This window comes from Pseudoliparis swirei, chromosome 14, assembly GCF_029220125.1.
Source record: "Pseudoliparis swirei isolate HS2019 ecotype Mariana Trench chromosome 14, NWPU_hadal_v1, whole genome shotgun sequence".
Taxonomy (NCBI): domain Eukaryota; kingdom Metazoa; phylum Chordata; class Actinopteri; order Perciformes; family Liparidae; genus Pseudoliparis; species Pseudoliparis swirei.
In genome coordinates, this window is record NC_079401.1 from 4,022,923 (window position 1) to 4,044,938 (window position 22,016).

The 22,016-nt window shown below is 50.1% G+C and overlaps 2 protein-coding genes across 10 annotated transcripts in view; both read left to right on the plus strand.

Moving 5' to 3' along the window:
* Positions 1 to 10,274, plus strand: part of LOC130204298 (R3H domain-containing protein 1) — a 34,095-nt gene extending 23,821 nt beyond the window's left edge. For 5 of the 9 annotated variants that reach the window (XM_056430916.1, XM_056430921.1, XM_056430920.1 and 2 more), the window contains 10 exons: positions 16 to 396; positions 482 to 608; positions 2,685 to 2,842; positions 3,130 to 3,263; positions 4,874 to 4,977; positions 6,432 to 6,628; positions 7,126 to 7,279; positions 7,985 to 8,082; positions 8,167 to 8,251; positions 9,107 to 10,274. In XM_056430916.1, coding sequence (XP_056286891.1) covers positions 16 to 396; positions 482 to 608; positions 2,685 to 2,842; positions 3,130 to 3,263; positions 4,874 to 4,977; positions 6,432 to 6,628; positions 7,126 to 7,279; positions 7,985 to 8,082; positions 8,167 to 8,251; positions 9,107 to 9,360 — 1,692 coding nt within the window. In that variant the 3' untranslated portion in view covers positions 9,361 to 10,274. Of the gene's footprint in view, positions 1 to 15; positions 397 to 481; positions 609 to 2,684; positions 2,843 to 3,129; positions 3,264 to 4,873; positions 4,978 to 6,431; positions 6,629 to 7,125; positions 7,280 to 7,984; positions 8,083 to 8,166; positions 8,252 to 9,106 lie in introns of those variants that run through there. The other 4 variants (XM_056430919.1, XM_056430922.1, XM_056430924.1 and 1 more) reach the window with 4 other exon arrangements.
* A 274-nt stretch (positions 10,275 to 10,548) lies between these two features.
* Positions 10,549 to 13,127, plus strand: si:dkey-154b15.1 (uncharacterized). The gene is made up of 3 exons (XM_056430933.1): positions 10,549 to 10,820; positions 11,245 to 11,339; positions 11,451 to 13,127. Exons 1-3 carry the CDS (start codon positions 10,640 to 10,642, stop codon positions 12,657 to 12,659), a joined length of 1,485 nt encoding a protein of 494 aa, XP_056286908.1. The 5' UTR covers positions 10,549 to 10,639; the 3' UTR covers positions 12,660 to 13,127.
* The last annotated feature ends 8,889 nt before the right edge of the window (positions 13,128 to 22,016 follow it).

A 22,016-nucleotide genomic window follows, 5' to 3' on the forward strand; every position in this document is an offset into this window, starting at 1 on the left:
GGATTCTCTCTCCAGCCCGACCCCCTCAGCGCCCAGTTCAGTCACATGACTCTGGCGCAGCAGCAGCAGCCCGGTGGCGGCGGCGGGGCCTCAGTGGCGGACGCTCGCCACTATTCCGCCGTGTACCACCACCACCACCACCACGCCTCCCCAATGATGCTGCAGGGAGGTCCGCAGCACCAGCAGCACCCGCAGCAGGTTGCGAGCTACATGGTGGCGGGGCCATCGGGGGTGCACCCGGCGTTGCTGCAGGGTCAGCCCGTCTCGCTCCCGACGCCGGGGGGCCCCAACCACCCGTATCCCAGCTCCACGCCGGGCCCCGCTGCTTTCCCGGGGTCCGCGCTGAACCAGCAGCTGCTCCAGCAGCACGCCTACATCCAGCAGCCGGTCCAGCAGGTATGGGGGCGGTCCTTCGCGTCTGGGAGGCGGAGCCAAACGGCGTCCCACGGCCCTTTTTTGAGTTTGTCGTCGTGTGTTCCAGATGTCGGCGTGCTACTGCTCGTCGGCCCCCCACCCGCACTGCTCCGGCCAGCAGCAGCACTACCGGCCCCCCGTCAACCCGCTGCCCTACAACTGCCCTCAGAGCCCAAACCTGCCCCAGCAACAAGGTACGAACACTCGTTGGTCCCCCGAGAGATGATCTCATTCTGTCCTCACACGAGGCGGTGAGACGCTCGACGCCCCGGGAAAAAGAAAAAAAGAGATTATTTTACATTCAACGTTAAATCTTCGTCAAAAACAAGTGAGACAAATGAGGACCCGAAGCTCACGGCGCCACGGAGGATCAGAGGAGGTTTTAATGAACGAGGTCCGCGGCCTCTGATGCCAGGAGGCCGCTTCTCCCTCGAAGGCTCAGCCTTCGCCCATCATGACTCAAACTGAATCAATAGACTTTGACTCTCCACTCTGGGCTCTGAGGTTATTTGTTGTTTTTGTGTGTCTCTACACGAGGGAGCCGCCAGTCCGGCGGCTCCAGCGAAGGACAAACATGTCCTCCTTTTTCTTTCCCCTGTTTGTTTTCTTTATTTTTTTGTGTTTCTTTGTACGAGTTCACACGTCTCCCCGGGAATCATCCACTTGATTATTCTGTCTTTTCTTCTCCTTTCACCACAGGAGGTGAGATTGTTAGCTTCCGCCACACACACACACACACTCTCTCTCTCTCTCTCTCTGGATGCGGCTTCGCCCACGGTTGCGACTCTGACTGCACGTCTCTCTAAGTGGCTGCGGCACTATTCTGTCATCTGTCGGCAGCAAATGTGGCTTCTTCCCCGCTGGGGACCCGGGGAATAAGACGGCGGACAAATGAAGCTGACCTACAAAGCAAAGGACGGCAATTATTTCTCAGGGAAGCGGAGGAAGAAAAAGAAAAAAATACTTCTGTGCCTCGTTTTTCCTCCTCGTTGCATTAATTCAACAACAAAAAATGTAAAACAAATACATATATAAAATGATGAACGGTGAATGAATTGCAGCAGGGGATGCGGGACAATAAATAAGTAATCAGTGGGGATTCTGTGGCGACCTTAAGCGGCGAGCTGTGGAAACGCCATCGACGTGTAAACGTTGCTCCTGCAACGGGAGGATTCTCTTCCTTTGTCGCATACGATCACAAACTGAAGGTGTTCTGGGTTTGAGACGAAGCTCACGCTGATATTCTCCGACGTAAAGACGCGACTATTAGACGAGAAGGGAATTGGCAATTTAATAGATGAAATTAGTCGCAACCCTAATCTTAGCACAAACTAAATGAGATGCGTACGTTTAAGTGGCACTTGGAAGCGTCCCACAGATGCAAACGCCGCGGCGTCCATTACGGGTCCGTTTGCTGCCTCTCCTCTTTAATCCCCGGCGGTCTGAAGTGTGATTGGATGCCGCGGCGCTGGAGGCGAGCCCCCCGAGAGGCGGGATGCGGGGCCGGGACGCTGTCTGAGAGGCCTCTATGTATCTCACAGTGAACCGGTCTCTTTTTCAGCCCCTCACTGCCTCAGCTCGCGGGACGAGGACCACGTCCCAATCCACCCAGTGACACCGCCGTCATGTCATGCTCGGCTCGGGAGACGAGGGTGGATAAAAATAGTCCCACCCCCTCGCCGAGCGCTCTTATTGTCTACTTTTCTCTCCCAAGGTGGCAGACCGTAAAGACACCTTCACAAAAGGACGTCCTCTCCTTTGTCGGATCACTGTGTGTGTGTGTGTGTGTGTGTGTGTGGACAGTATTTTTCAGATGTCTCTTTTTGTCACCTTGACATTTAAGCGTCCCCCCCCCCTTCCCCTCGGACTCGGGGCGAGTGCCGCCATTTTAGGGCCGTGGCGGCTCGGCGTGACGGTGTGTCCTCTGCGTGTTAATGTTCTGCCTCTAAATGGGTTCTTCGGCGGCGCCATAGAAACGTGCTGCCGCTCTCCGTTACCCCCCCCCCCCCCTGAACCTAATCAGTCGTGGAAGTGGGCGGTTGCAGGTTCAGGCCACCGCCGGCTAAATCAACTATATTGACTTTCTCATTTAATCCCCGAGCGCCTCGGATCTGCTCGGCTTCCACCCGCTTTCACTCCGCCGCGTAGCTCCGCCTCCTCCGATGACGATGAGCGAACGGCCCTTTCTCTTCCATCGGATGTGTTCTCGTCGTCCCCGCCAGCGCGTCTCCTTTCCTACGGTCACAGCGCTCTTCTCTTTCCCGCCTCAGTGCACCACGCCATGATGCCCCCCCCGGCGTCCAGCTACCAGGCCATCGTGGGAATGCAGCCGACCTCCAGCCTGGCTCTCACCGGCAACCAGCAAAGCAATATGGGCAACCAGATTCAGGGCATGATGGTCCAGTACCCTCCCATGCAGTCTTATCAGGTATTGTTTGCAAGCTTTTTCCCTTTTTTGATTAATATCACCAGCTTGGAGGCAAAAGAGAGCTTTCAAAATAAGAGCGTGCGCTGGATACTAATGGAGGAAGCCCACGTCGACTTCTGAGTTATTTGTCTTTACGGAGAATAAGTGGCTTCAAATGTACAATAAGGAGGAAGTGGAGTGCACATTTAGCTCTCAGGGGTGCTCTTATTTTGGTTATCATCTTTTAGAGGTCTTGATTTTGGTTGATTTCTACGCTCACCCTTTTTAAAAATGTGTTTTGCCTGCAGCAGCTTTCGGTGCCGCAGCAGACCTACCAGCAGCCGGTGTTTGTGTCCTGTCAGCCGGGCCAGGGGCCGGTGGCCGTGGCCGGCATGCAGCCCTGCTACAGCCTGCTCCCCCCGAACCAGCACACCACCATGAGGTACGGCGTCCACTCGCCCGCCGGCGCTCTCCGCGCGTTCCCACGGCAACAGAAAGGCAAAACGAGATGTGTTTCATGATCTCGCTCGGGACATTTTTTTTGATTGATATCTCTTTTTAAGAGAAACCGGTGTGCAATGGTTCCACGTTACAATGTACAATTCCTTCAAAATAAAAGAGATTTTCATTCATAGGGAGTATGAAATATTTAAAAGATCAAAGTGGTTTTATGCATTGATACTTTAATATATAGGAGTAATTTAACCTTGTTGTTGTATATTTTCTATTTTTTTCATTACCAAATTGACACTGATCTATTTAATAATCATGCCGAGGGCCCATTAAGGAGGCCTGATAATAAACCCACTCCGGATTCATGTCCCTCCTTTTATTAACGACGGCAAACAGCTGGAGCTGCTTCAGATGAAACTTTAGTGCACTTTGTCCCAGAAACCGCTTTGCAGGTACGTGATGCTCTTATTTATAGACCTGCCGGTGAATCCCCAACGCCTCGGAGTCAAGGTCATCTTTACTCACAGTGTGTGTGTGAGTGGAGGCGGGGGTTCTCTCGGTGACCCGGCTCCGCTCGTCGCCGCCGAACTTCCCCGTCTTCCTCCGCTTCCCTGCCGCTCGCTCTCATTAGAAGCTGATTGATGGAACTAGTTCACAGAAAGCACAACATGTAATTAGCTCCTCCCTCCGCGGACCCAATCAGTCCGGACTCCGGTGAGGGGAGCGCCGCTGGGACGCCTCGTACACATGACGAGACGCCAGATGTGAAAAACAGCCATGTACCGGAGTCATCACCTGCAGAAGGAACAATGCACACACACACACACACACAGGGGAAAGAAAGAAAGAGAGAAGAAGAAGAGGTCACCCTCTGGTCTCGTCCCCGCTGTAAAACGAGGCTGCGTTCGTAGGGCGGCCGGCGTGGAAAGAAATGATTTATGCGGCAGCGTTCGGAGCAGCTCGCCGCTCTCCCTGGAGTCCCGGCGGTCCGCCTGCAGCCGGCTTCCTCGCCAGCTGGACGCCGGTCCCTGCAGGCGGGCTTTGCCTCCGGAGCCGAGCGCCTGCTTTTTGCAGATGGAGTTGAAAGTTAAATTTCACATGTAATCCCCCGGCGTCAGGGAGACGCGTCTGTGCAGGTTTTTAGAAGTTCTCTTCTCATCACGGCGGCGTGAGCGCTGGACTTCTTTTGTTCTTCGGGTGCGGAGACCCCGGAGGACCACGAAGCTCCACTGCTGACAGATTAGGGGACGCATGCTTATTTGTAGGTTTGTATTTGGGGTTTACACGAGAACATGTCGACACACTTTCATGCAAAGAATACATGAATAAACAGTATTTCACTCAATCTGTCCGTCTAAATAAAGTGCCTGTCTCTTTAAGACAAAAAGCCCAGTCTGCTGATTGGCTTGCGATAAATACCTGGGCTCACCTGGTTTGGTGGGAGGTATACAGAGGGGGGGCTGTATATTATAATGAGTCTGCTTGTGGTTTTCCATGAATTGGTTAATCCACCCAATACTTGTCGCCATATCGTCCTTTCCGGTGAAGAAGGTTTTATTTAGCGCCTCGTTCTAAAAAACACTTCCTGTGTCCTCGCAGCTCCACGGTGAGTTTCCTGCCCGCCCAGATGATGGAGCAGCTCCAGTTCTCTCAGACCTCGGCCCCCTGTGTCTCCCAGCAGCACCCAGGCCAGCAGTATGCAGGTACGCTCCCCCCCCCCCCAATAAAAAACACAAAGTCTGAGCTCCAGATCCTAACGCGCAGCGACGTGATCTCTCTCTCTCTCTCTCTCTGTCTCTCTCTCTGTCTCTCTCTGTCTCTCTCTCTCTCTGTCTCTCTCTCTGTCTGTCTCTCTCTGTCTCTGTCTCTCTCTCTCTGTCTCTCTCTGTCTCTGTCTCTCTCTCTCTGTCTCTCTCTGTCTCTGTCTCTCTCTCTCTCTCTCTGTCTCTGTCTCTCTCTCTCTCTCTCTCTCCCTCTCTCTCTCTCTCGTGTCAATATTCGCAGAGTGTGCTCCTCCACAGCCGCCGCTCCTTCATAATGAAAGAATCTTCCCCCAGGTTTACTTTGCCACCGGAGAAGCGTGATTAAATCCACACTCTGGATTTCAAAATGAGAAAGACCCCCCCCCCCCCTCCCCCCCTCTCTCTCTTTGAGATGCGCTGGGATTAAACAGCCAGCGGCTCGATCGCTGCGACCGTCACGTTGACAACCACCATCAAAATGTTTGGCAAGAAATGACAATTCTAAAGAGAAGAAGTGCGTTGATATCACGAATGCAAACTGAAGGTTGTCCCGGGTGTCACAAGCAGACAGGTGGACGTACTGGGAGAGTAGTAACAGAGACGTGGGTTAATCATTCTAATAAATAATAAGAATGCACAAACGTTGTTTCTCGGAAAATAAAAGTCCCCGTAATGAGCCGCTTCTCATGTGCTGGCATTTCCCCGGGCTCAGAGCCCGGCTGTCCTGAGGCCCAGGTGGGGCGGCCTCCTTACTAATGACCTTTATTATTCATGCCTGATTATCATGGGGGGGGAGCCATCACTTCAGCCCCGTCGGTAATGAGGTCAGATGAAGGTCACGCGGGCGTCCCTCACCCACAGCGTCACCGGCAAACACTTTTAATTGGCCAGAAGTAATCCGCCGGCGCCAAGTCCAAACATCCATCGTCCTCGCTGCTGTTCTCGGGCGACGGCTCATGAATCAACGGATTCCACCACACCGTCTCCACCTAACGCAGGCTTTATGTAAACAGAAATTAATTGGATGGATTTTCTCACCGAGCAGACGGTTCTCTTGATTGTTTTAGCTTTTTTAATTCACATTCACGCGTTGCCAACTTAGTGAGATAATTGGATCGGCGGCGAAAGGTGAACGGGGCCGTTAGCTCGATGTGGCTTCAGCATCGAGGCTCTTAGGAGCCGGATGCTCGGCGGCTCTGGAGCTGAACACAAAGTGCCGATGAAGAGCATTTAGGGAGGAGAAAAAGGGCATTTAGTCTGTCGGCGTACTGCGGTGCATAAATGATGAATTAAATAAAGACAACCAGCAGCATTAAGTGTGTTCCCGTGTCTGCCTGACCTCACTTCTCTCCTCTCAACACCATTTCCCCGCTTTGCGTCTTTTAATTTTTTATTTTATGCCCCCGTTTGTGCAGGGTTGTTACCCTCGGGCCCCGGCGGTGGCGGCGGCGGCGGCGGCATGGTGATGCTGCAAATGACGGCGCCCTCCTGCCAGCAGCCCCGGGCCCCCTCCCCCTGCCAGCGGAAACAGCCCGGCCACAAACACCCGGGCCCCGAGCACCAGCGCGGACGCCGGCTCGCCGAGCTGCCCGCGCCTGCAGACGGCGCCCAGGTACAAACTTAGCCCGTGAGATTCATTGCGTTCATAACCTTTTTTTTTTTTGAGGGTTTTGACTTTGACAACAACAATTTCCCAAACAATGTTAAATCAAATTATGAAATTGCTCCAGTGGCGTCCGCCGCACGCCGCGTGTCAGGCGGTCGAGGCCGTCACGGGAAAGCAATTTGAGAGGCAATTTATTTCGGTTGTCTCGAGTTTGACAGAATTGCCGAATGTGCTCCTGCGGGCGGGTTAAATGTCGCAGATGAAATCGCTGGCGCAGGGCGTCGCCTGGAAGCGAGGAGGAAATAGTCCCGAGCATTAGGGTGCAACGGTCCATTAGGGGGGACTAATGTGGAGAGAGAGAGAGAGATGAGAGAGAAGAGAGAGAGAAGAGAGAGACAGAGAGAGATTCCTTCTTCTCCCTTTTTATTCCCTTTATTTGTTTTGAATGAAAGTGTCTCTGTGTCCTCTCCCCTGCCGCCTCACCCCCGGTGTGTTGCGTGTAGAGCAGCCTTCCCTCGCCCCCGGCCCTCACTCCCTCGGCCGGCCAGCCGCTCGGCTTCAAGGGCCTCTCGGCCGGCATCTCGTCCATCCCCGCCGTGGCCCACCACCCGCACCACCACCCGCCGCTCCCTACAGCCTTCTGCCACAGTGGACCAGGTCAGGGGCGCTAGGGGCCACCTCGCACACCGAGAACAAAAGATTCAGATCCCATCAGGATGATCACAACTTCGTCACTTGTGATTCTGCCTCAAGTACTTGTTCATTGTATGTTATTGAGAAATATTCATGAACAAATTATAATGTTCTTAGTAAATTACACATAACGACCCCCTCGCTTTTTTGTACTCACTTTCTGAACGTCCCTGTTCTGCTTAGCCAATTACATTATCGGAGTTGGTAGTTTCCGATTGGCTGTAATTTGCTACTAGCGAGGTACAGAAGCAGTTTTGTTTATAAAATCATATTTTTAAGTTATTTTGTACAATGAGAGCAATGTGTAGTCCAATTCCATCAAGAAATGTCTGTAGTTTTATATTGATATAGCTAATTACTATTAACCACCTTATGCACCTTATTGTTAAACAATGAATGTCATATCTTAGAGTTACAGTTGAGGTTCATGTTTACATTGGCTGTGTTACTGGAATTATCCAATCAGCTAGTTTAGTAAGCTAACGTAAGCTCATGAACTACAGACTAACTTGCAAATGATTTAGAGTCTTTTTTTTTTGTAATAAAATCTTTTATAACATATTCTCGAATGGCACAAATCGACCTGTGGATAATCTCACACCCGAAAGTCCACAGCTTGTGATGACTGTATATTGTGTGTGTGTGTGTGTGTGTGTGTTTGCCGTCCAGGTGAAGCACACTACTCTCTACTGGGCCAACCTCTGCAGTTCAAACCCTCCATCCGGCCTCCGCTGATCCACACCGCCCACATGGTGGCCACACACCAGGTAGCAGGACATGTTCAGACTCAGTGGCCTTCGACAAGTCATTCCCTCCACGGACGACCTCACCGCTGCCCTCTGTCTCCTCAGGGTCCACTGGGCGTTTGGCGTAGCGCTCACGGGAGGAAGGCCAGCAGGAAACCTCTGTCTTCAGATCTCAGTGTAGGTGAAGCAGGTAATAGGAGGTCCAGAGGGAGGCTTGAGTTTAGTGAACCTCGAGCTAGCCATTTATTTGTATTTCATCAGCGGCCCTGACCGATGCGTGACACCCCCCCCCCACACACACACACACACACACACACATCCCCGTCCAGGAACCAGCACCAAAGTGATTTTATATGTCGCTAGAAAAATCTGGGCCAGCAGTTTCATAATGAGTTCAGGTTTTGGGCTGTCGATCAGAAAAGGGAAACTCTCGTTGAGATTCCATCTCTGCAGATTAACTGAAATAATGTCAGTTTTATTCATCTTTTTGTTGTTGTTGTTTTGTGTCAAAATGTGCTGGCTGCGCTCCCGCCGCAGCGGAGGAAAGCGACTTGTTTGTGAAATGTAAGCAGAATAAATTCACAGACGGGGCAGAATCCACACCTGGCTGTGGAACCTGGCGCCCCGGCGGGATTCATGCCGGCAGGAAGAAAAAAAAAGTGCTGATTACTTCGAATATGGCGTCGCATTTTTTTTTTTGCACTCGCCGAGGTATTACATTTAATAATTTGTTTGCCTTATCCGGGGGCTTTTTAGTCACGGGGCAGGGGGGGTCGCACGCAAGCTGCCTCTAAAATGTCACGCTGTCTGAAAATAAGAAAAGCAGCGTTATCTTTAAATGGAAAATCATGCTTTTTTTTTCAAATATCAAGAAATTGGTCGGGGGAAAAAACTGTAATCCCTTCATGTTCGACCGGCCCTCAAGCTGTGAGCTGGCGGCAGCAGTTTACTGAAGCCTCCCGATGGTGCAGGTCTGACTCTTATCTTCAACCGTTGTTTTACTCTGTGTGTGTGTGTGTGTGTGTGTGTGTGTGTGTGTCTGCAGTGAGCAGTCAGATCCTGGAAGTGACGGACCCTCTGGACTCCCACCACCTCCTGGCGGAGCTCTGCAGAGGGGGTGAATTGATCCAGCGGCTGTCGGACCATCAGCCCCGGCTGCGCAGCGCGGCCAGAGACTCTCCCGGCGGACGCCTGGCCTCGTCATACTCCATCTTTGCCATGCTACCCCCCAGATACGCCGCCCCCGAGCACCGGGCCCCACCGCGCCGGCCCCCGGGCCACCTTCGAACTCCGGACTAGCGTCAGGCACACCGGGGAGCTGTGCGGCCCGGACGGGGCCGGCTCGTAGCCGCTACGCGCATCTCGGGGCGCCACACGGACGCACATCCAACCACCTGCCTCTGCTGCCTCAGTCTGGACCGGTTCGGTTCAAGTCCCAGACTCTGTCCAAATAAAAACAAAAAGAAACCAAACAAAAACAAATCTGAAAATGTTCTGATAATTTTTAGTTTTTGTTCATTTTTCATTTTGTTGCTGCTGCGCCTCATCTCTATTCACAATAAAACAAAATGTAGTTTGCCGTTCAAAGTGAAAGAGAGGGATTCCACTGTGGCTCTTCCGATAGCAGCTGTACGAGTGTGACGCAGCACAAACACACACCGCTCGGTTCTGGTTCAGAGCGTCGTCGTTCATATCCAAGTGGTTATTTTTGTTTTATTTAACAGTCGTCAATAATACCACCATCTGTGTCCTCGCCACCGACTCGTGACGCCCAGCGGCGTTTATCTCCCGACAATAACACGCAGCGGCACATGAACAATGTTGAGCCCGTACAATAATAAACACTGAATAATAGATACACTACCTGAAATATTTGAAGTCACTTTCATACACAGTGAATGTTGGATTTGCACTGAAGTGATGAGCGAGACGGAGATCTGATCGTGTTGGACCGGGCCTGGGTTTTCTTTTATCCCCCCCCCCCTCGTACCCGTTTGTTGCACTCGGCCAGGACACTTTCTTTTATATTTAATTAAAATGTTTATATGCACACGAAAAATGCAATCAACTTTGTCACTACTTGGCTTATTTTTTTTGGGGGGGGGGTTGGGTGGGTTGAGTTTTATTTGTGTGAATCATGAGGTGTTCTTTGTTCTTTTGTCTGGTGTAGCTTTTTTTTTTTTTTTTGGACTCTAATAAATGTTTGCACCACGTGTGTCGAAAACACTTTTTGCAATATGAAACCGTATTGAAATGTTTCCTTCAGTGTGTGTGTGGGGGGGCAACTTTTTGGAAAATGTTGCTCTGAGCATCTGCACTGCAGATATATTTTTCCTCATTTCCATCTGCATGAAATTAGCCATTTTGAATAAACCATCTTCACAGTGGGTGAAACGTGGAGCGGCAGCGACGCCCAGTGGACACATGGTGTTACTGCATCACGTGACGCGCACCAAGGCGAAAGTGAAAGGGAACTCAAGACTCGCGAACTAGTGAGAGAGTTCATAGCAACGGCCGATGGCGGAGCGTTAGCAGCTAGCTAGCGAACGTCTGCTCGGCTCCACTGCTGCGTCACGCGATGGAGGCCAGGACGGTGGTGGTGTCCGGGGTGCCCGACGCGCTGCCCGCGGGCCGGATGGTCGACAAGCTGACGATCCACTTCCAGAGCTGCAGGAGGAGCCGCGGAGGAGACGTGGAGGAGGTCCGCTACCCCACCGACATGGACGGCGTCGCTTTTGTCACTTTCGACGAAGCTAAAGGTAAATAAAGTATTAGCGCGCATTAGTGCGTCTATTATCTACCCCCCAGAACACATTAATAAGTTAACGATAAGTGGGTGAATTACTTTATCGTTAACAAGTCGAAGTCCATTTGAAAAAAGGCACTTTTTAAAAGTTTTAACTTCCGTGTCTTGGCCATCTTGACGCTGATTGGCTGCAACGGCTCACGTGACCGACTCAGTCTGAGGCCTCGCCTGGACGTTCAAGCGCATAAAAGCCTTAAAACAGTCCTTCTGTTGCTCGGCTCTAATTGGCTCCCACGGGACCCTCTTCCACGGTGCGTGGAGAGCTTGACGTGTAGCGCAGACGTGCATCTACAGCCTGGCAGCTGAGTGGTTCTAATCCACCTTATTAACGTCTCTCTGACAGCAGAGAGTCACGAACAGTACGGTACTCTCTGCAGATGCAGAGAGGGTGGCGGGGAAGAAGCGGCACACCATGACGGACGCCGAGTTCCCCTGCGACTACCGCCTCACCGTCTTCCCCTTCACGAGAGACGTGAGTGCCAGCTTCACTGTCATTTCATAGGAGACGAATAGTTCAATTTTTCCTCAGACGCTGTCAGAGATTTACTTTGAGTGTGTGTGTGTGTGTGTGTGTGCGCTGCAGGTGTTTATGTACGTCCCCAGCGCCACGCTCGACCTCTCCGCGTTCGCCGGAGATCCGTCGACGCTGATTCAGAGTCTGCGGTCGGCTCACAGGTCGCTGCGTTTCCAGTTTGCCCCCCAGCACGTGAACGCCACCGTCGAGGGGCCCTTCTCCGCCGTCCGGGCCCTGAGGCAGGACCTCATCCGCAGGGCCGGCCGGCTTAACTCCGCCGAACTGAGAGAGACCCCCGTTAATCCGAGGGTGATATCTCACCGAGAGGTCGGCGGCTCCGTGAGCTGCAGCGTTTCTACGGCTAAGCCGGGACCGGGGAGCTCGCCCCGCTTATCGCCGCAGAGCGAGGCGACCGAAGTCCAAAGTCCGCTCTCGAACGGGAAAGCTGGAAGCGAAAAGGTTTCTCAGGAGAGCTCGGGAGAAGAGCCGAGGGAGCGGCCCGGGCTGGGAATACCCGGAGGATATAGCACAGAGCTGTTGAGGGCCGACTCCATACAGGTGCCGGATGCAGGCGTTCTAGCTTCCTTATCGGCCCTGGACCTGCACCGGGCAGAGGACGGCGCTCCAGACGAACGCACCGGACCCGACAGGAGGTCGGCACCCGAGATCAGGGCAGAGAATCCGACGAGCTCCTCCGACTATCTGGTGGATCCGGATCGGAGCGGCCCGGCCTCCACCGCCCGGCCCCCGCGGGCCGCAGAAGTCTCGACGTCTTTCAAGAGCGACGCGGACGGCGCAGAAGGGCCGGCGGCGGAGACGCACGGTGAAGAGGACGCGTGCGTCTGGGTCGACTCGTACACCTTCAGGTACGTCGAGAAGTTCGACGCGGAGGAGTTGGACCGATGCCTGAGGGGCCTCGAGGCGCGCGTCGTCGAGGGCGACGGCCTCGCGCGGATAGAGCTCACCGAGAGGCCGACCTCCAAGACGGCCTCGCGGGTCCGGCTGGCGTCCGAGAACCTCACGGCCTTGGTGGAGTTTTGGTCGAGGTTGTTAAGAGTTCATCGGATCGACCTGGACGAAGACGCGCCGCCCGGGAGACGGACGCTGATTCAGATCTGCGACGACGCGAGCGCGCTGTACCCGGACGTCCTGTACCTGTTGGAGGAGTCGTGCGTCAAGGTCATCGGCCCCTCCATCACAGGGCACCTGTTCTGTAGGCGGGTGGAGGAAAGAGTCGCTCGGCCTCAGAGTGTGAAGGATGGGGGCGTACAGATATGAATGTGGTACCGTCAACGGCCACAGGGCGGTGCTGTTGCGCTGCGTGTCACAAACAAACAGTCTGAAATGAAAGCTTTTGATTATTGTTTCACTCACAATCTATTTTTATTTCTTTTGAAAAGAATAATATTTAATTAATGACATATGTGCGTGAATTACTCAGACAACTCGGTTTGTTTTTGGTTCAATAATTAGGTCTTTAAACGTTTGTTTTCACAGCAGAAGGGACGAGTCCAAATTCACCTCATCTTAATCACAAAAGGTCATTAAAAGCAAAACTCTCAGTAATCACATCTCCCGCCGATGTTATTCAATCATTCGTTAGCGATAAAGTATTTTCTTTTAATTTTGTGTTTTTAATTTGTTTGTGTACAAGAAGAAGAAAAGTTGAGAAATTGCTTTCAAAAGTTTCTGTGATTTATGCATTTCATTAAATGCAGAGGAAAAACTGATAAATGTAAATTCCTTCATGGTTTAGTGTGTTTTATTAAAATCTCCCTGCAGTTCTGCTGTCGTCCTGTACCGACGTTGGACAGCAGGGGGCGCTGGCGCTGTCTCCCGCAGGATGAACTGATTACAAACCGAGACGAGCTGCCACGGTCCTGCTCGGTGGAGCGAGTGGAGGCCTGGGTTGGCAGGCAGGGTGCTGATTGGCAGGCAAATGATGTCAGTTGGACATCCCATTATACCCCCCCCCCCCCCACACACACACACAGGGAAATACTGATCCGTACATGTGACGTGTGAAGATACTCCGTTAAATCTTTTCTTTTTTTCTCTGCGATTATTCAAATGAGTTCGCTCCACGATTATTGATTCATTATGTAAAAATGAGCCACACAACCATAATGAACTCGCACAGACATTCACTAGTCTCCCACACACACACACGCTCTCTGGGTCGTTACCATAGGAACATAGTGGAAGAGGTTGCAGCGCTGGACGTCGTTGGGGGGGAACCTCTCCAGCACAGTGAAAACATCCAGGAGGATGGAGGAAACATTACAGCAGGAGGAGCCTCCATCAGTCACTGCTTTTGACCTCCAGGACCTCCGGCCTCTTGGATGGCACCAACGATTACCCGCCGCTCTGTCGTTAAATGGGAAGGAGGGGTCAACGAGTAGAAGGCGTGGATCTGTTTCCCCTCCTCATCCTCTCTCCTCAGTATGCATAATGTTTAATTGGGTAATTGTATTTTTTTGAATAATAAAACGTGTGACTTTCATGATGGAGGTCAAAAACAGCAGCAGGCCAGAAAAGGAAGTGTGTGTGTGTGTGTGTGCGTGTGTGTGCACGTTGCAGCCACAGATTGCATCTTAATGATTCTCTTTACAGATCATCACCCTGCCCCTGGAGGGGTAATCTGTGTGGTACTATGAGTTGCCCCCCCCCCACACATGTGCTGTGGGTATTGGGGGATGTGATGGAGGAGCCTTGCAGGAGGAATTGGGGGCAACAGACCCTGAAACAGTTTGTGTGTGAGCGGTGGGAAAAGGATGGGTGGCGTTTCATTGGTCGTGTGACCCGTCATGTAAACGGAGCCGAGCCCATTTTGAATTGTACGGATATGTGACTGATGATGAACGGTCAGCTCTCCTGTCCCAGTCACATGACCTGCACACCTGCCCCTCATTCCTGTCCCCTCACCTGCCTCTTGATACACCAGCAGCCCCACAGCACACATACATGTATATATTTAAATATATCATGTTGAACAGTGCATGTCTATATTTTGCTCCTCTGGGACTCGTCGAGGCTCCACGTCTGCTCTGCCTCACTCGGTCCAGGATGTGTCGCCCCCCCCCCCCCTTTCAAAGAGGAAGAAACGTGATTGCCTGTTAAACCTTTTCGACAACACACGGATGACACGTGGAGGAAGGGGGGGCCGAGTTTAGAACTCTTACTTTACAGACGGGGTGGGGGGTCTGTTCACGATGTTATAAAATCAGTGGAAACAATAACTTCCTCTAACCGCGGCCTCCGGGTCTCACTCCAACCCGTCTTCTTTCTTCTCTCTGAGGGCGGGTCCATGTCTCCACGTGACGCCTCCCCACCATCTGACCTCTGGGTGGATGTTGAGGGCTTATTAACGGCCGCTCTGCCTCGACGTCTGCAGCCGGTCCAACGTGTCATTTGATTGGTTGATGCCGCCCTGTGGGAGACAGAGGAGGCCAGAGGAGGCCAGAGGAGGCGCCTGTGTCTCCGGCTCGTTCCGGCCACTCGGTCTTATTTGAGCCGCTCGGGGGAGAAATTGGTCCAATAATTAAGATTTGTGTGAAAAGCACCTGAACGACCCCGGACAGAGAAACTGAAGCCGAATGCAGCGTCTCATCTTACATCTGCAACCACAGCGCCGACTGCACCGACCGACTGCACAGGGTTCATCATAACTGTCAGGATCACATGTTCAATAAAATTGGACCACAAAAAAAAACTTCCAGAGAGAGGGAGGGAGGGAGGGAGATGGAAAGAGGGAGGAGGTTTTTATAATACATCAGTGGCCCAGTGAGCCAACAGGATGCGTTTGGACATGTGTGTGTGTGTGTGTGTGTGTGTGTGTGTGTGTGTGTGTGTGTGTGTGTGTGTGTGTGTGTGTGTGTGTGTGTGTGTGTGTGTGTGTGTGTGTGTGTGTGTGTGTGTGTGTGTGTGTGTGTGTGTGTGTGTGTGTGTGTGTGTGATGAGTGCATTTGTATGCTGTCGGCAGCTGGAATCAGTCGCGTGGGGAAGATGAATGGCGCTGGCTCTAAGTGAAACGTTGGTCTGGACAAAGGAGGACGGCGTTCTCCTCCAGGAGGAGGAAGAGGAGGAGGAGGAGGCGTCACAGGGAGTCACGGCTACATGCAGCAGGACCAGATCTGATCCCACTGAACATCATCAGGAGACGCACGTTCATTCAAAAAGCACTTAAACTCCTCATCTCCGAAACCAATGAAAGAAGGAAAAAAGAGAAGCAGACCTCCTCCATGCCGGTGTGAGTCCAGGCCGACGTGATTAGGCCTCTCGGTCCTCAGACGTCTCCTGGAGATGTCAGCAGAACTCCTCAAAGCGTCCGTCTGCTTCCTCTCGACAGATCAAAGGCATTCTCCACATACTGCGCCCTCTGTGTCGCTCGCTCACGGGCAGAACCGGCTGCATCTGCACAGCATTACGGCTTTTATGGGAGCTTCATAAGTGGAGACAGACCCCCGAAAATCAGGGCGAGACAAGTGACATTCCACCCCCCCCAGCCCCTCGGCCCGCCAACCCCTCACATGGTACATGTTTTACGAGGACTGTGTCATGTGTTCCATTTGTGCACTTTCTCTGGGCATCGAAGGACGACGTGTCCCTTCTGGTGGTTCTTGTCCACCTGAAGGACAAAAAGTCTCCTAAACGGCGACATCGTCGTGCTGTGCGCAAGAAACAAAGAAAGAAAAATACGTAAAAATCGTGCGCTCTTTAAAACGTTGCTCCACAGCGCCACTAGTGGTCAGATCGCCACAGCGCGCCTTTAATTTGTCTGTTTAGCGGGATGTGATTGACTGTAACACAAGTGTACAGGTACGTGATTGATAGTAATTATATGTGAGGTTGTTATTGAACTCATATTGCATGATTACCGATGCGTCTATTATCTGGAATAATACACGACAATCCTGTGATTCAGAACGTGTGTTTCCATTAAAGCTGCGAGCCAATCAGGAACTGCCTTCTCACAGAGATGGAGGCCGTTGTCGTGTTTCGTACACGCCGCTGTCCTCTCGTAACTCTTTGCCGTCAACACCAACGATCGACATATTTTTCACACGTAATAATGGCGCCCGTATGATTTATGAACACAGCCTCTCGTATTAATCTCATTCAGACCATTACCTTTCAATAGAAGACCATCGGCCCTCGACTGATGCATAGCTCACACACACACACACACCTCCACCCCCCTCACCCGACACACACACCCGCCCAACTCACAGCAGGTTGCTCAGACCTTAGGCCACTTCAGTAGATCAAAGAAATGCTGGTATGACCCCCCCCCCCCCCCCCTCTAACTCACTGACTCTTACTTTCACAATAAAGCTAACTGTTAATCAATTTAAATACACGATACACACAAAAAATACTCTCAATCCATAATGAGAATAATTTAGTCCGATTTTTTTTAATTCACAGCCAACATTTAGTCTTGTTATTACAGTAAAAGCACCGGTGTGGGTGATATTATAATGAAACTGCTCTGTCTTGTTCATGTGTCCCTGTAAGCCACGATGCTGCGACACCGAGTCGGAATTTAATATTTTTCATCTGTGTTTTTTCTCCACTGCGACGTGTCAAAATGTCTGCTGTGAAAAAAAAGCTGATTGAAATGTACAAAGAAGGAAAATATAGAAGGAAAAATCAAGGCAAAGCGTCATTAGAGTGGATCATGAGGCCTTTACGCATGGCCGTCTCGGGAGCGGCTCGTCAGACAGAGAGCGGCGCCCTGCAGAGGATCTCATGCCTCCCAACGGCCTCTTCCATAGAGGCCTGGTGACGCGTTAACACACATATGGGCCAGAGATGTCCTGGTTCTTCACTATATAAAGCAGAACATGACGTAAATGCAAGGCTCTGAAGGCCCGAAGCTCGGAAAACATACTAATTCTGTCTCTTGTGGGGTGTTTTTAAGTCATTAGATGTTTAATTGCATGCACGACAGTAATAAACTGTCTTTGTGATGAGGTCAGACGGTCCGATCAGGTCTTTTGAAAATGAGATATTAAATTAGATTAGAAATACAATCAGCCGCTGTCTCTCATTCCCAGCTGAGGACCTCCGGTGCAGCCGCCAGGGGGCACGTCGTGTCACTTGAAAGCCCCGAACGAACCCCGTCATGTCAACATTAACATCAGTCAATGGCAATTAAATAATTAATTCCAAAGCTTTTCTTTGGAGCGACGTCAGCGACAGCCGCCGTGGCCTTATCTTCCTTTTTGCCTTTTGTGCATTTGATATCTGTGGGCACATTTCAGTCCTCACATTAAAATCTTCCCATATGGAGCCTCTCATTTATTATTCCTGAGATAAAGAGCTGGATGACACCGGAGGCTGTCGACCTCATCTCCATGTCACACGTCTCACACACACACTCACACACACACTCACACACACACACGCGCGCTGCCAGATCTGCATCTCCCCGTGATGTGATTTGACTCATTGGCCATGACTGTGGTGGGTCTGCGCACGGTTGTTAAAATAGAAACCCACATCCTCACGAGGCAGCCGAGGATCACGAGGGATTATACGGCGGCCGCTGGTTTGAATCCCAGACGACACAGAGATACAGCCAGCAGTGCTGGTGTGTGTGTGTTCCAGTCACAGTGTGTGTGTGTGTGTGTGTGTGTGTGCCCTCCCTGCCCTACAGTACATCCAGCGGAGGGTATAAAGCTAATGGTTTATTAAAACCAAATGTTATGTGTTAGTAAGCCAGGGGAAGAGGGGGAAGGATAAAGAGCCGATGCGTATTAGTATTCATTAGTGGTTCCAGTCGGTTACCATTGTGTTATGTACTCTAAAAGCCAGGATGTGATACTTCTTACCTGTTGGATGATGAGACTTCTTGGCTCTGGTCCTCCATGCTCACATTCTTTTATGGTGAGTGACAGATGATTCATTATTTGGTTGAAAGGTCAGGGCAGACTGACCCCACATAAGTGTTCCTCATAATGACTAGTACTGGAGATTAAAATATAATAAACCATCCTTAGTAGAGTTTACACGAGAACATTGAACTTTTTCGTGCCAAGACGGAAATAAAATAATTAACTCAGAGGGTTTCTGGAAACAGGAGGACATTTTTTCTCAAGACATTTAACTAAAAGCAATTTTGGAAATCTTCCCAGTTGTATTCAGCGTGATGTTTCAATCAATATTCAATTCATATCATACCGGATCATAATAAAATACTAACAGACAGAGTGATGTCCAATACTGTGATCACTAAAGTGATTTCACAATATAGCGAAGACGATATGCTCTATTTTAAGTGATTACGCAACAGGGACAATCTAGCAACAGCTCGTCAGAAACAACAGTGATATCACAACAGTTTCTATAGTGAGACTTCCAAAACCAAAAACTACAACAGCATAAGTTCACAGAGTTATTGAACAGTGTGTTTATTATATATTATTATATATTCAAGTCTTTTAACACAAAAGCAATGGCTGTAATTTATTGGACAGTATTGACAGTTACCCAGAAACGATTACATATATATATATATATATATATATATATGTTATGGAATACTGTATCTGTAAATTATCTGAATGTTAATCACTTCCTTCTTTTTTGGCAGCAAGGCCAAGACCCAAGAAAAAAAAGGTCAATACCCACCGACACGTATGACCTCTGCATTGATTAAAAAAAGAAAGAAAAATTAAGTTTCAATCAACAGAAATCCATCAAATCAAAATAATCTCCACCTCCAGCATGGCGCTTGCATTTGTTTTTTTAATAAAGAACAAAGGTGACGTCCACCGTTATTACTCCCCTGAACTGTTTTGACTCTGCCCTTCATTTCCCAGTCGCGGTGACTCACCGGCGAAGGAAACCCCTCAAACCGAAAAACAAAGTAAGTGTGTGCCGTTGGCCCCGGCGGTAAATGTCAGCGCTCCGCTGATCGAATGCACGTCGACAGAGATCACCGGCGGGCCGGGAGAGCGGCCCAGTGACCTCGACTCCCCGCAACAACTCCAGCACTGCTGGCCCGCCGGCCAACGCCACGCCACTCAAGACTCACTTCCAACTGCACTGCTCGTTACTCATTCCTCGTCATGTTGTGACCTGCGTGGATAAACTGTTTTTTTAATCGTCCTTTTTAAATGCTAACCGCACGGTGATTTGCTCAACTTCTGGAAAGCATTGCAACAACTTGACAAATCCCTCTCGTTTCGGTGAGAAGCTTTTCCTTGCGTGACTCAGACCCGAACGATGCTGGATGCCACACATAACAATGAGAAACACTCCGGCCTGTGAGTCCATCATATGGAAACTACAGTGTTGCTGCTTTGAGGTGCTTTCCGTATGAATAATTTCGATTATTTATAGCTTTTAAAATATCCGTGGCAGATTTCCCGGATTGTTTCCCAACATACACGCTGCCAACACATTGGACTGCTTTAGAAATACTGCGAGGTAGACGTGTGCTGACCCAGTTGTGTAATAAAGCATCGCGGGAATACACGTCAAGGTCATCCGGTATTCGTCTCTTGCAGTTTGTGTGCTTTAAATTTGATTAATTCCAGTGTATTCATTCAAATGCACGGCCCACCATTATTTTGTGATTTTCAAATTGGATTCAAATTGTTCAGTCAAGGACTCACATTACGTGTGGTCCGCTGTTGTTACGTACATCCACAGAGGAACTACAAATCCCTCTCTTCCCAAGGGCATCGCTGCACGGCTCTGTATGTGCCGGGCATCGGCCACAGGCGTGGTGGAAGTGTTCCCAGAGGAGAGATGCGGTATTTGAGCTTATTGACGTTCTCAGTCAAGGATTCCTCAAGATCATCTCTGAATCTGCTCTGATTTTTTCAAGTTAATTCCTATAGATAAATAAATCTGGAGGAAAATTAGCTCAGATTGGGGGTATCCAGTGTAAAGTGGAAACTGACAAGATGTTTATGATGTTGAACAGCAGCATGTGACCAGGAACAGGTCGTACCCTCGTTTCTATTCTGGGAGCCGTGTACAGTATTCGGGCAGTGGCACTTGTCTGCCAATTCCATTCACACAAAGACCTACTTTAATGTCGGCTGCGCTGCGGGTCCACTTTGCTGTCTCACTCCAGCATCAATCATGCTGTGGATGCAGGGGGCAGGGAACCAATTTTTTTTTATATTGATGTGAGACTCAATAGACCTCCGTACACAACCGAATGATGATGATAAATATTATAGCTGTTTTCTACCAGACTCGTTTCTCATGCTCCGGTAAGCTTATACCTTTGCTGCAAGAGATTTGGTGAAATATTAGACATGAAAAGGTTAAGGAAACTAAAAAAAAGACCAAAAGACAACAACAACTCCTAAATACATGACAGATTGATGATATCTTATATATTATAAATGGGTGGAATTGCCCTTTAAGATTCACAGTCTCACTTTGGTCCAAATGTGTGGCTGCACCCAAGTGAGATTGGCAAATGCTGCGGGCTATAACAGAATGCAGCACACACACAGATACACACACACACACACACACACACACACACACACACACAGACACACTCACAGGCAGTCTGGAAACTGGGGGAACAAATCGTAGAGAAGGGCACGAGGGCACAGTGTGCAAACACCTCAGCTAATGTGGTTTTGTTCACAGTGTCCTCTCCTGTGGCCCTTTCAATCTCGCAGCAAGCTGCATTTATTTGAACATAGAGAAATATATCAGAGGAAGAATAACGGTTTAGCTGGGGAACATGTTTATTTTATCTTCTATATCTATATATATATCACTAAGTACACAAAAAACGAGCTGTTTTGCAACCCATGCAGGTAAAATCCCCATAATCTTCGGATTCAGACAGAATTGGAATGAGGTCAAATGCATATGGCACAGGCATGGCAGCCAAATAGCAGAGCTATAGTAGGATGAATCCCCCCCTCGCCCCCCTGCCCGGTCCCTTTTCTCCTGGCAGCGTTGTGTCCTGGAGGCAGAGAGCTCCCACACAACAGACGGGACTCCCACCACACAGCCTGCAGGGTGGAGCTGTCTCGCTGTAAAGAGAAAACGCTGCCAGCAACACAGAGAGTCCAATCACTCCGTCACAGAGGGGACAACTGATGCAGAACGCTGCTGTGTTTTTGTTTAAAAAAAGAAAGAGAAGAAGCCCAAAGGGTGAAGGCTGAGTGACGAGGCCTAGAGAGCAGAAGGGTGTCTGGTCACACTCTGGAGAAAGATAGAAAAAGTGAATATCGAGTCTGAAGGGAAATCAGATTTTTAATGTTATTCTTTTTTTCCCCCTCTGTGTCTTCTCATAAAAAGAAAACATAATATGTTTCCCCCGGTTGTGTGTGTGTCACAATAAGTATGTGTATTATTCACCCATAATGAGGGGAAAGCTGCGCACAAGGAAATAAGAAACTGAGTTCACTGGGTTTATTGTTATTCCCAATTACGATTGCTCCAACAGAAAGAAAAAAAACTCCAATCAATATGTTCAGTTGACTCGGAGCCGGGGGCTCATTCGTCGTAGGAATGGAGTGAAGCGGGTGTAAAGAAGAATGTCGATAATAAAGCGTGTCGCTGCGTCACCTGTGGGATAACTGGGAGTCATGGGAGCCTTTTGTTATATTAAAGCAGTTTATTATTATTATTGAAACTGCCACAATC

Coding starts and splice junctions, on each gene's coding strand:
- si:dkey-154b15.1 (XM_056430933.1), top strand. CDS start 10,640: ATGGAGGCCAGGACGGTGGTGGTGTCCGGGGTGCCCGACGCGCTGCCC. Junction 10,821..11,244: donor CACTTTCGACGAAGCTAAAG/GTAAATAAAGTA, acceptor TACTCTCTGCAG/ATGCAGAGAGGGTGGCGGGG. Junction 11,340..11,450: donor TCTTCCCCTTCACGAGAGAC/GTGAGTGCCAGC, acceptor TGTGCGCTGCAG/GTGTTTATGTACGTCCCCAG.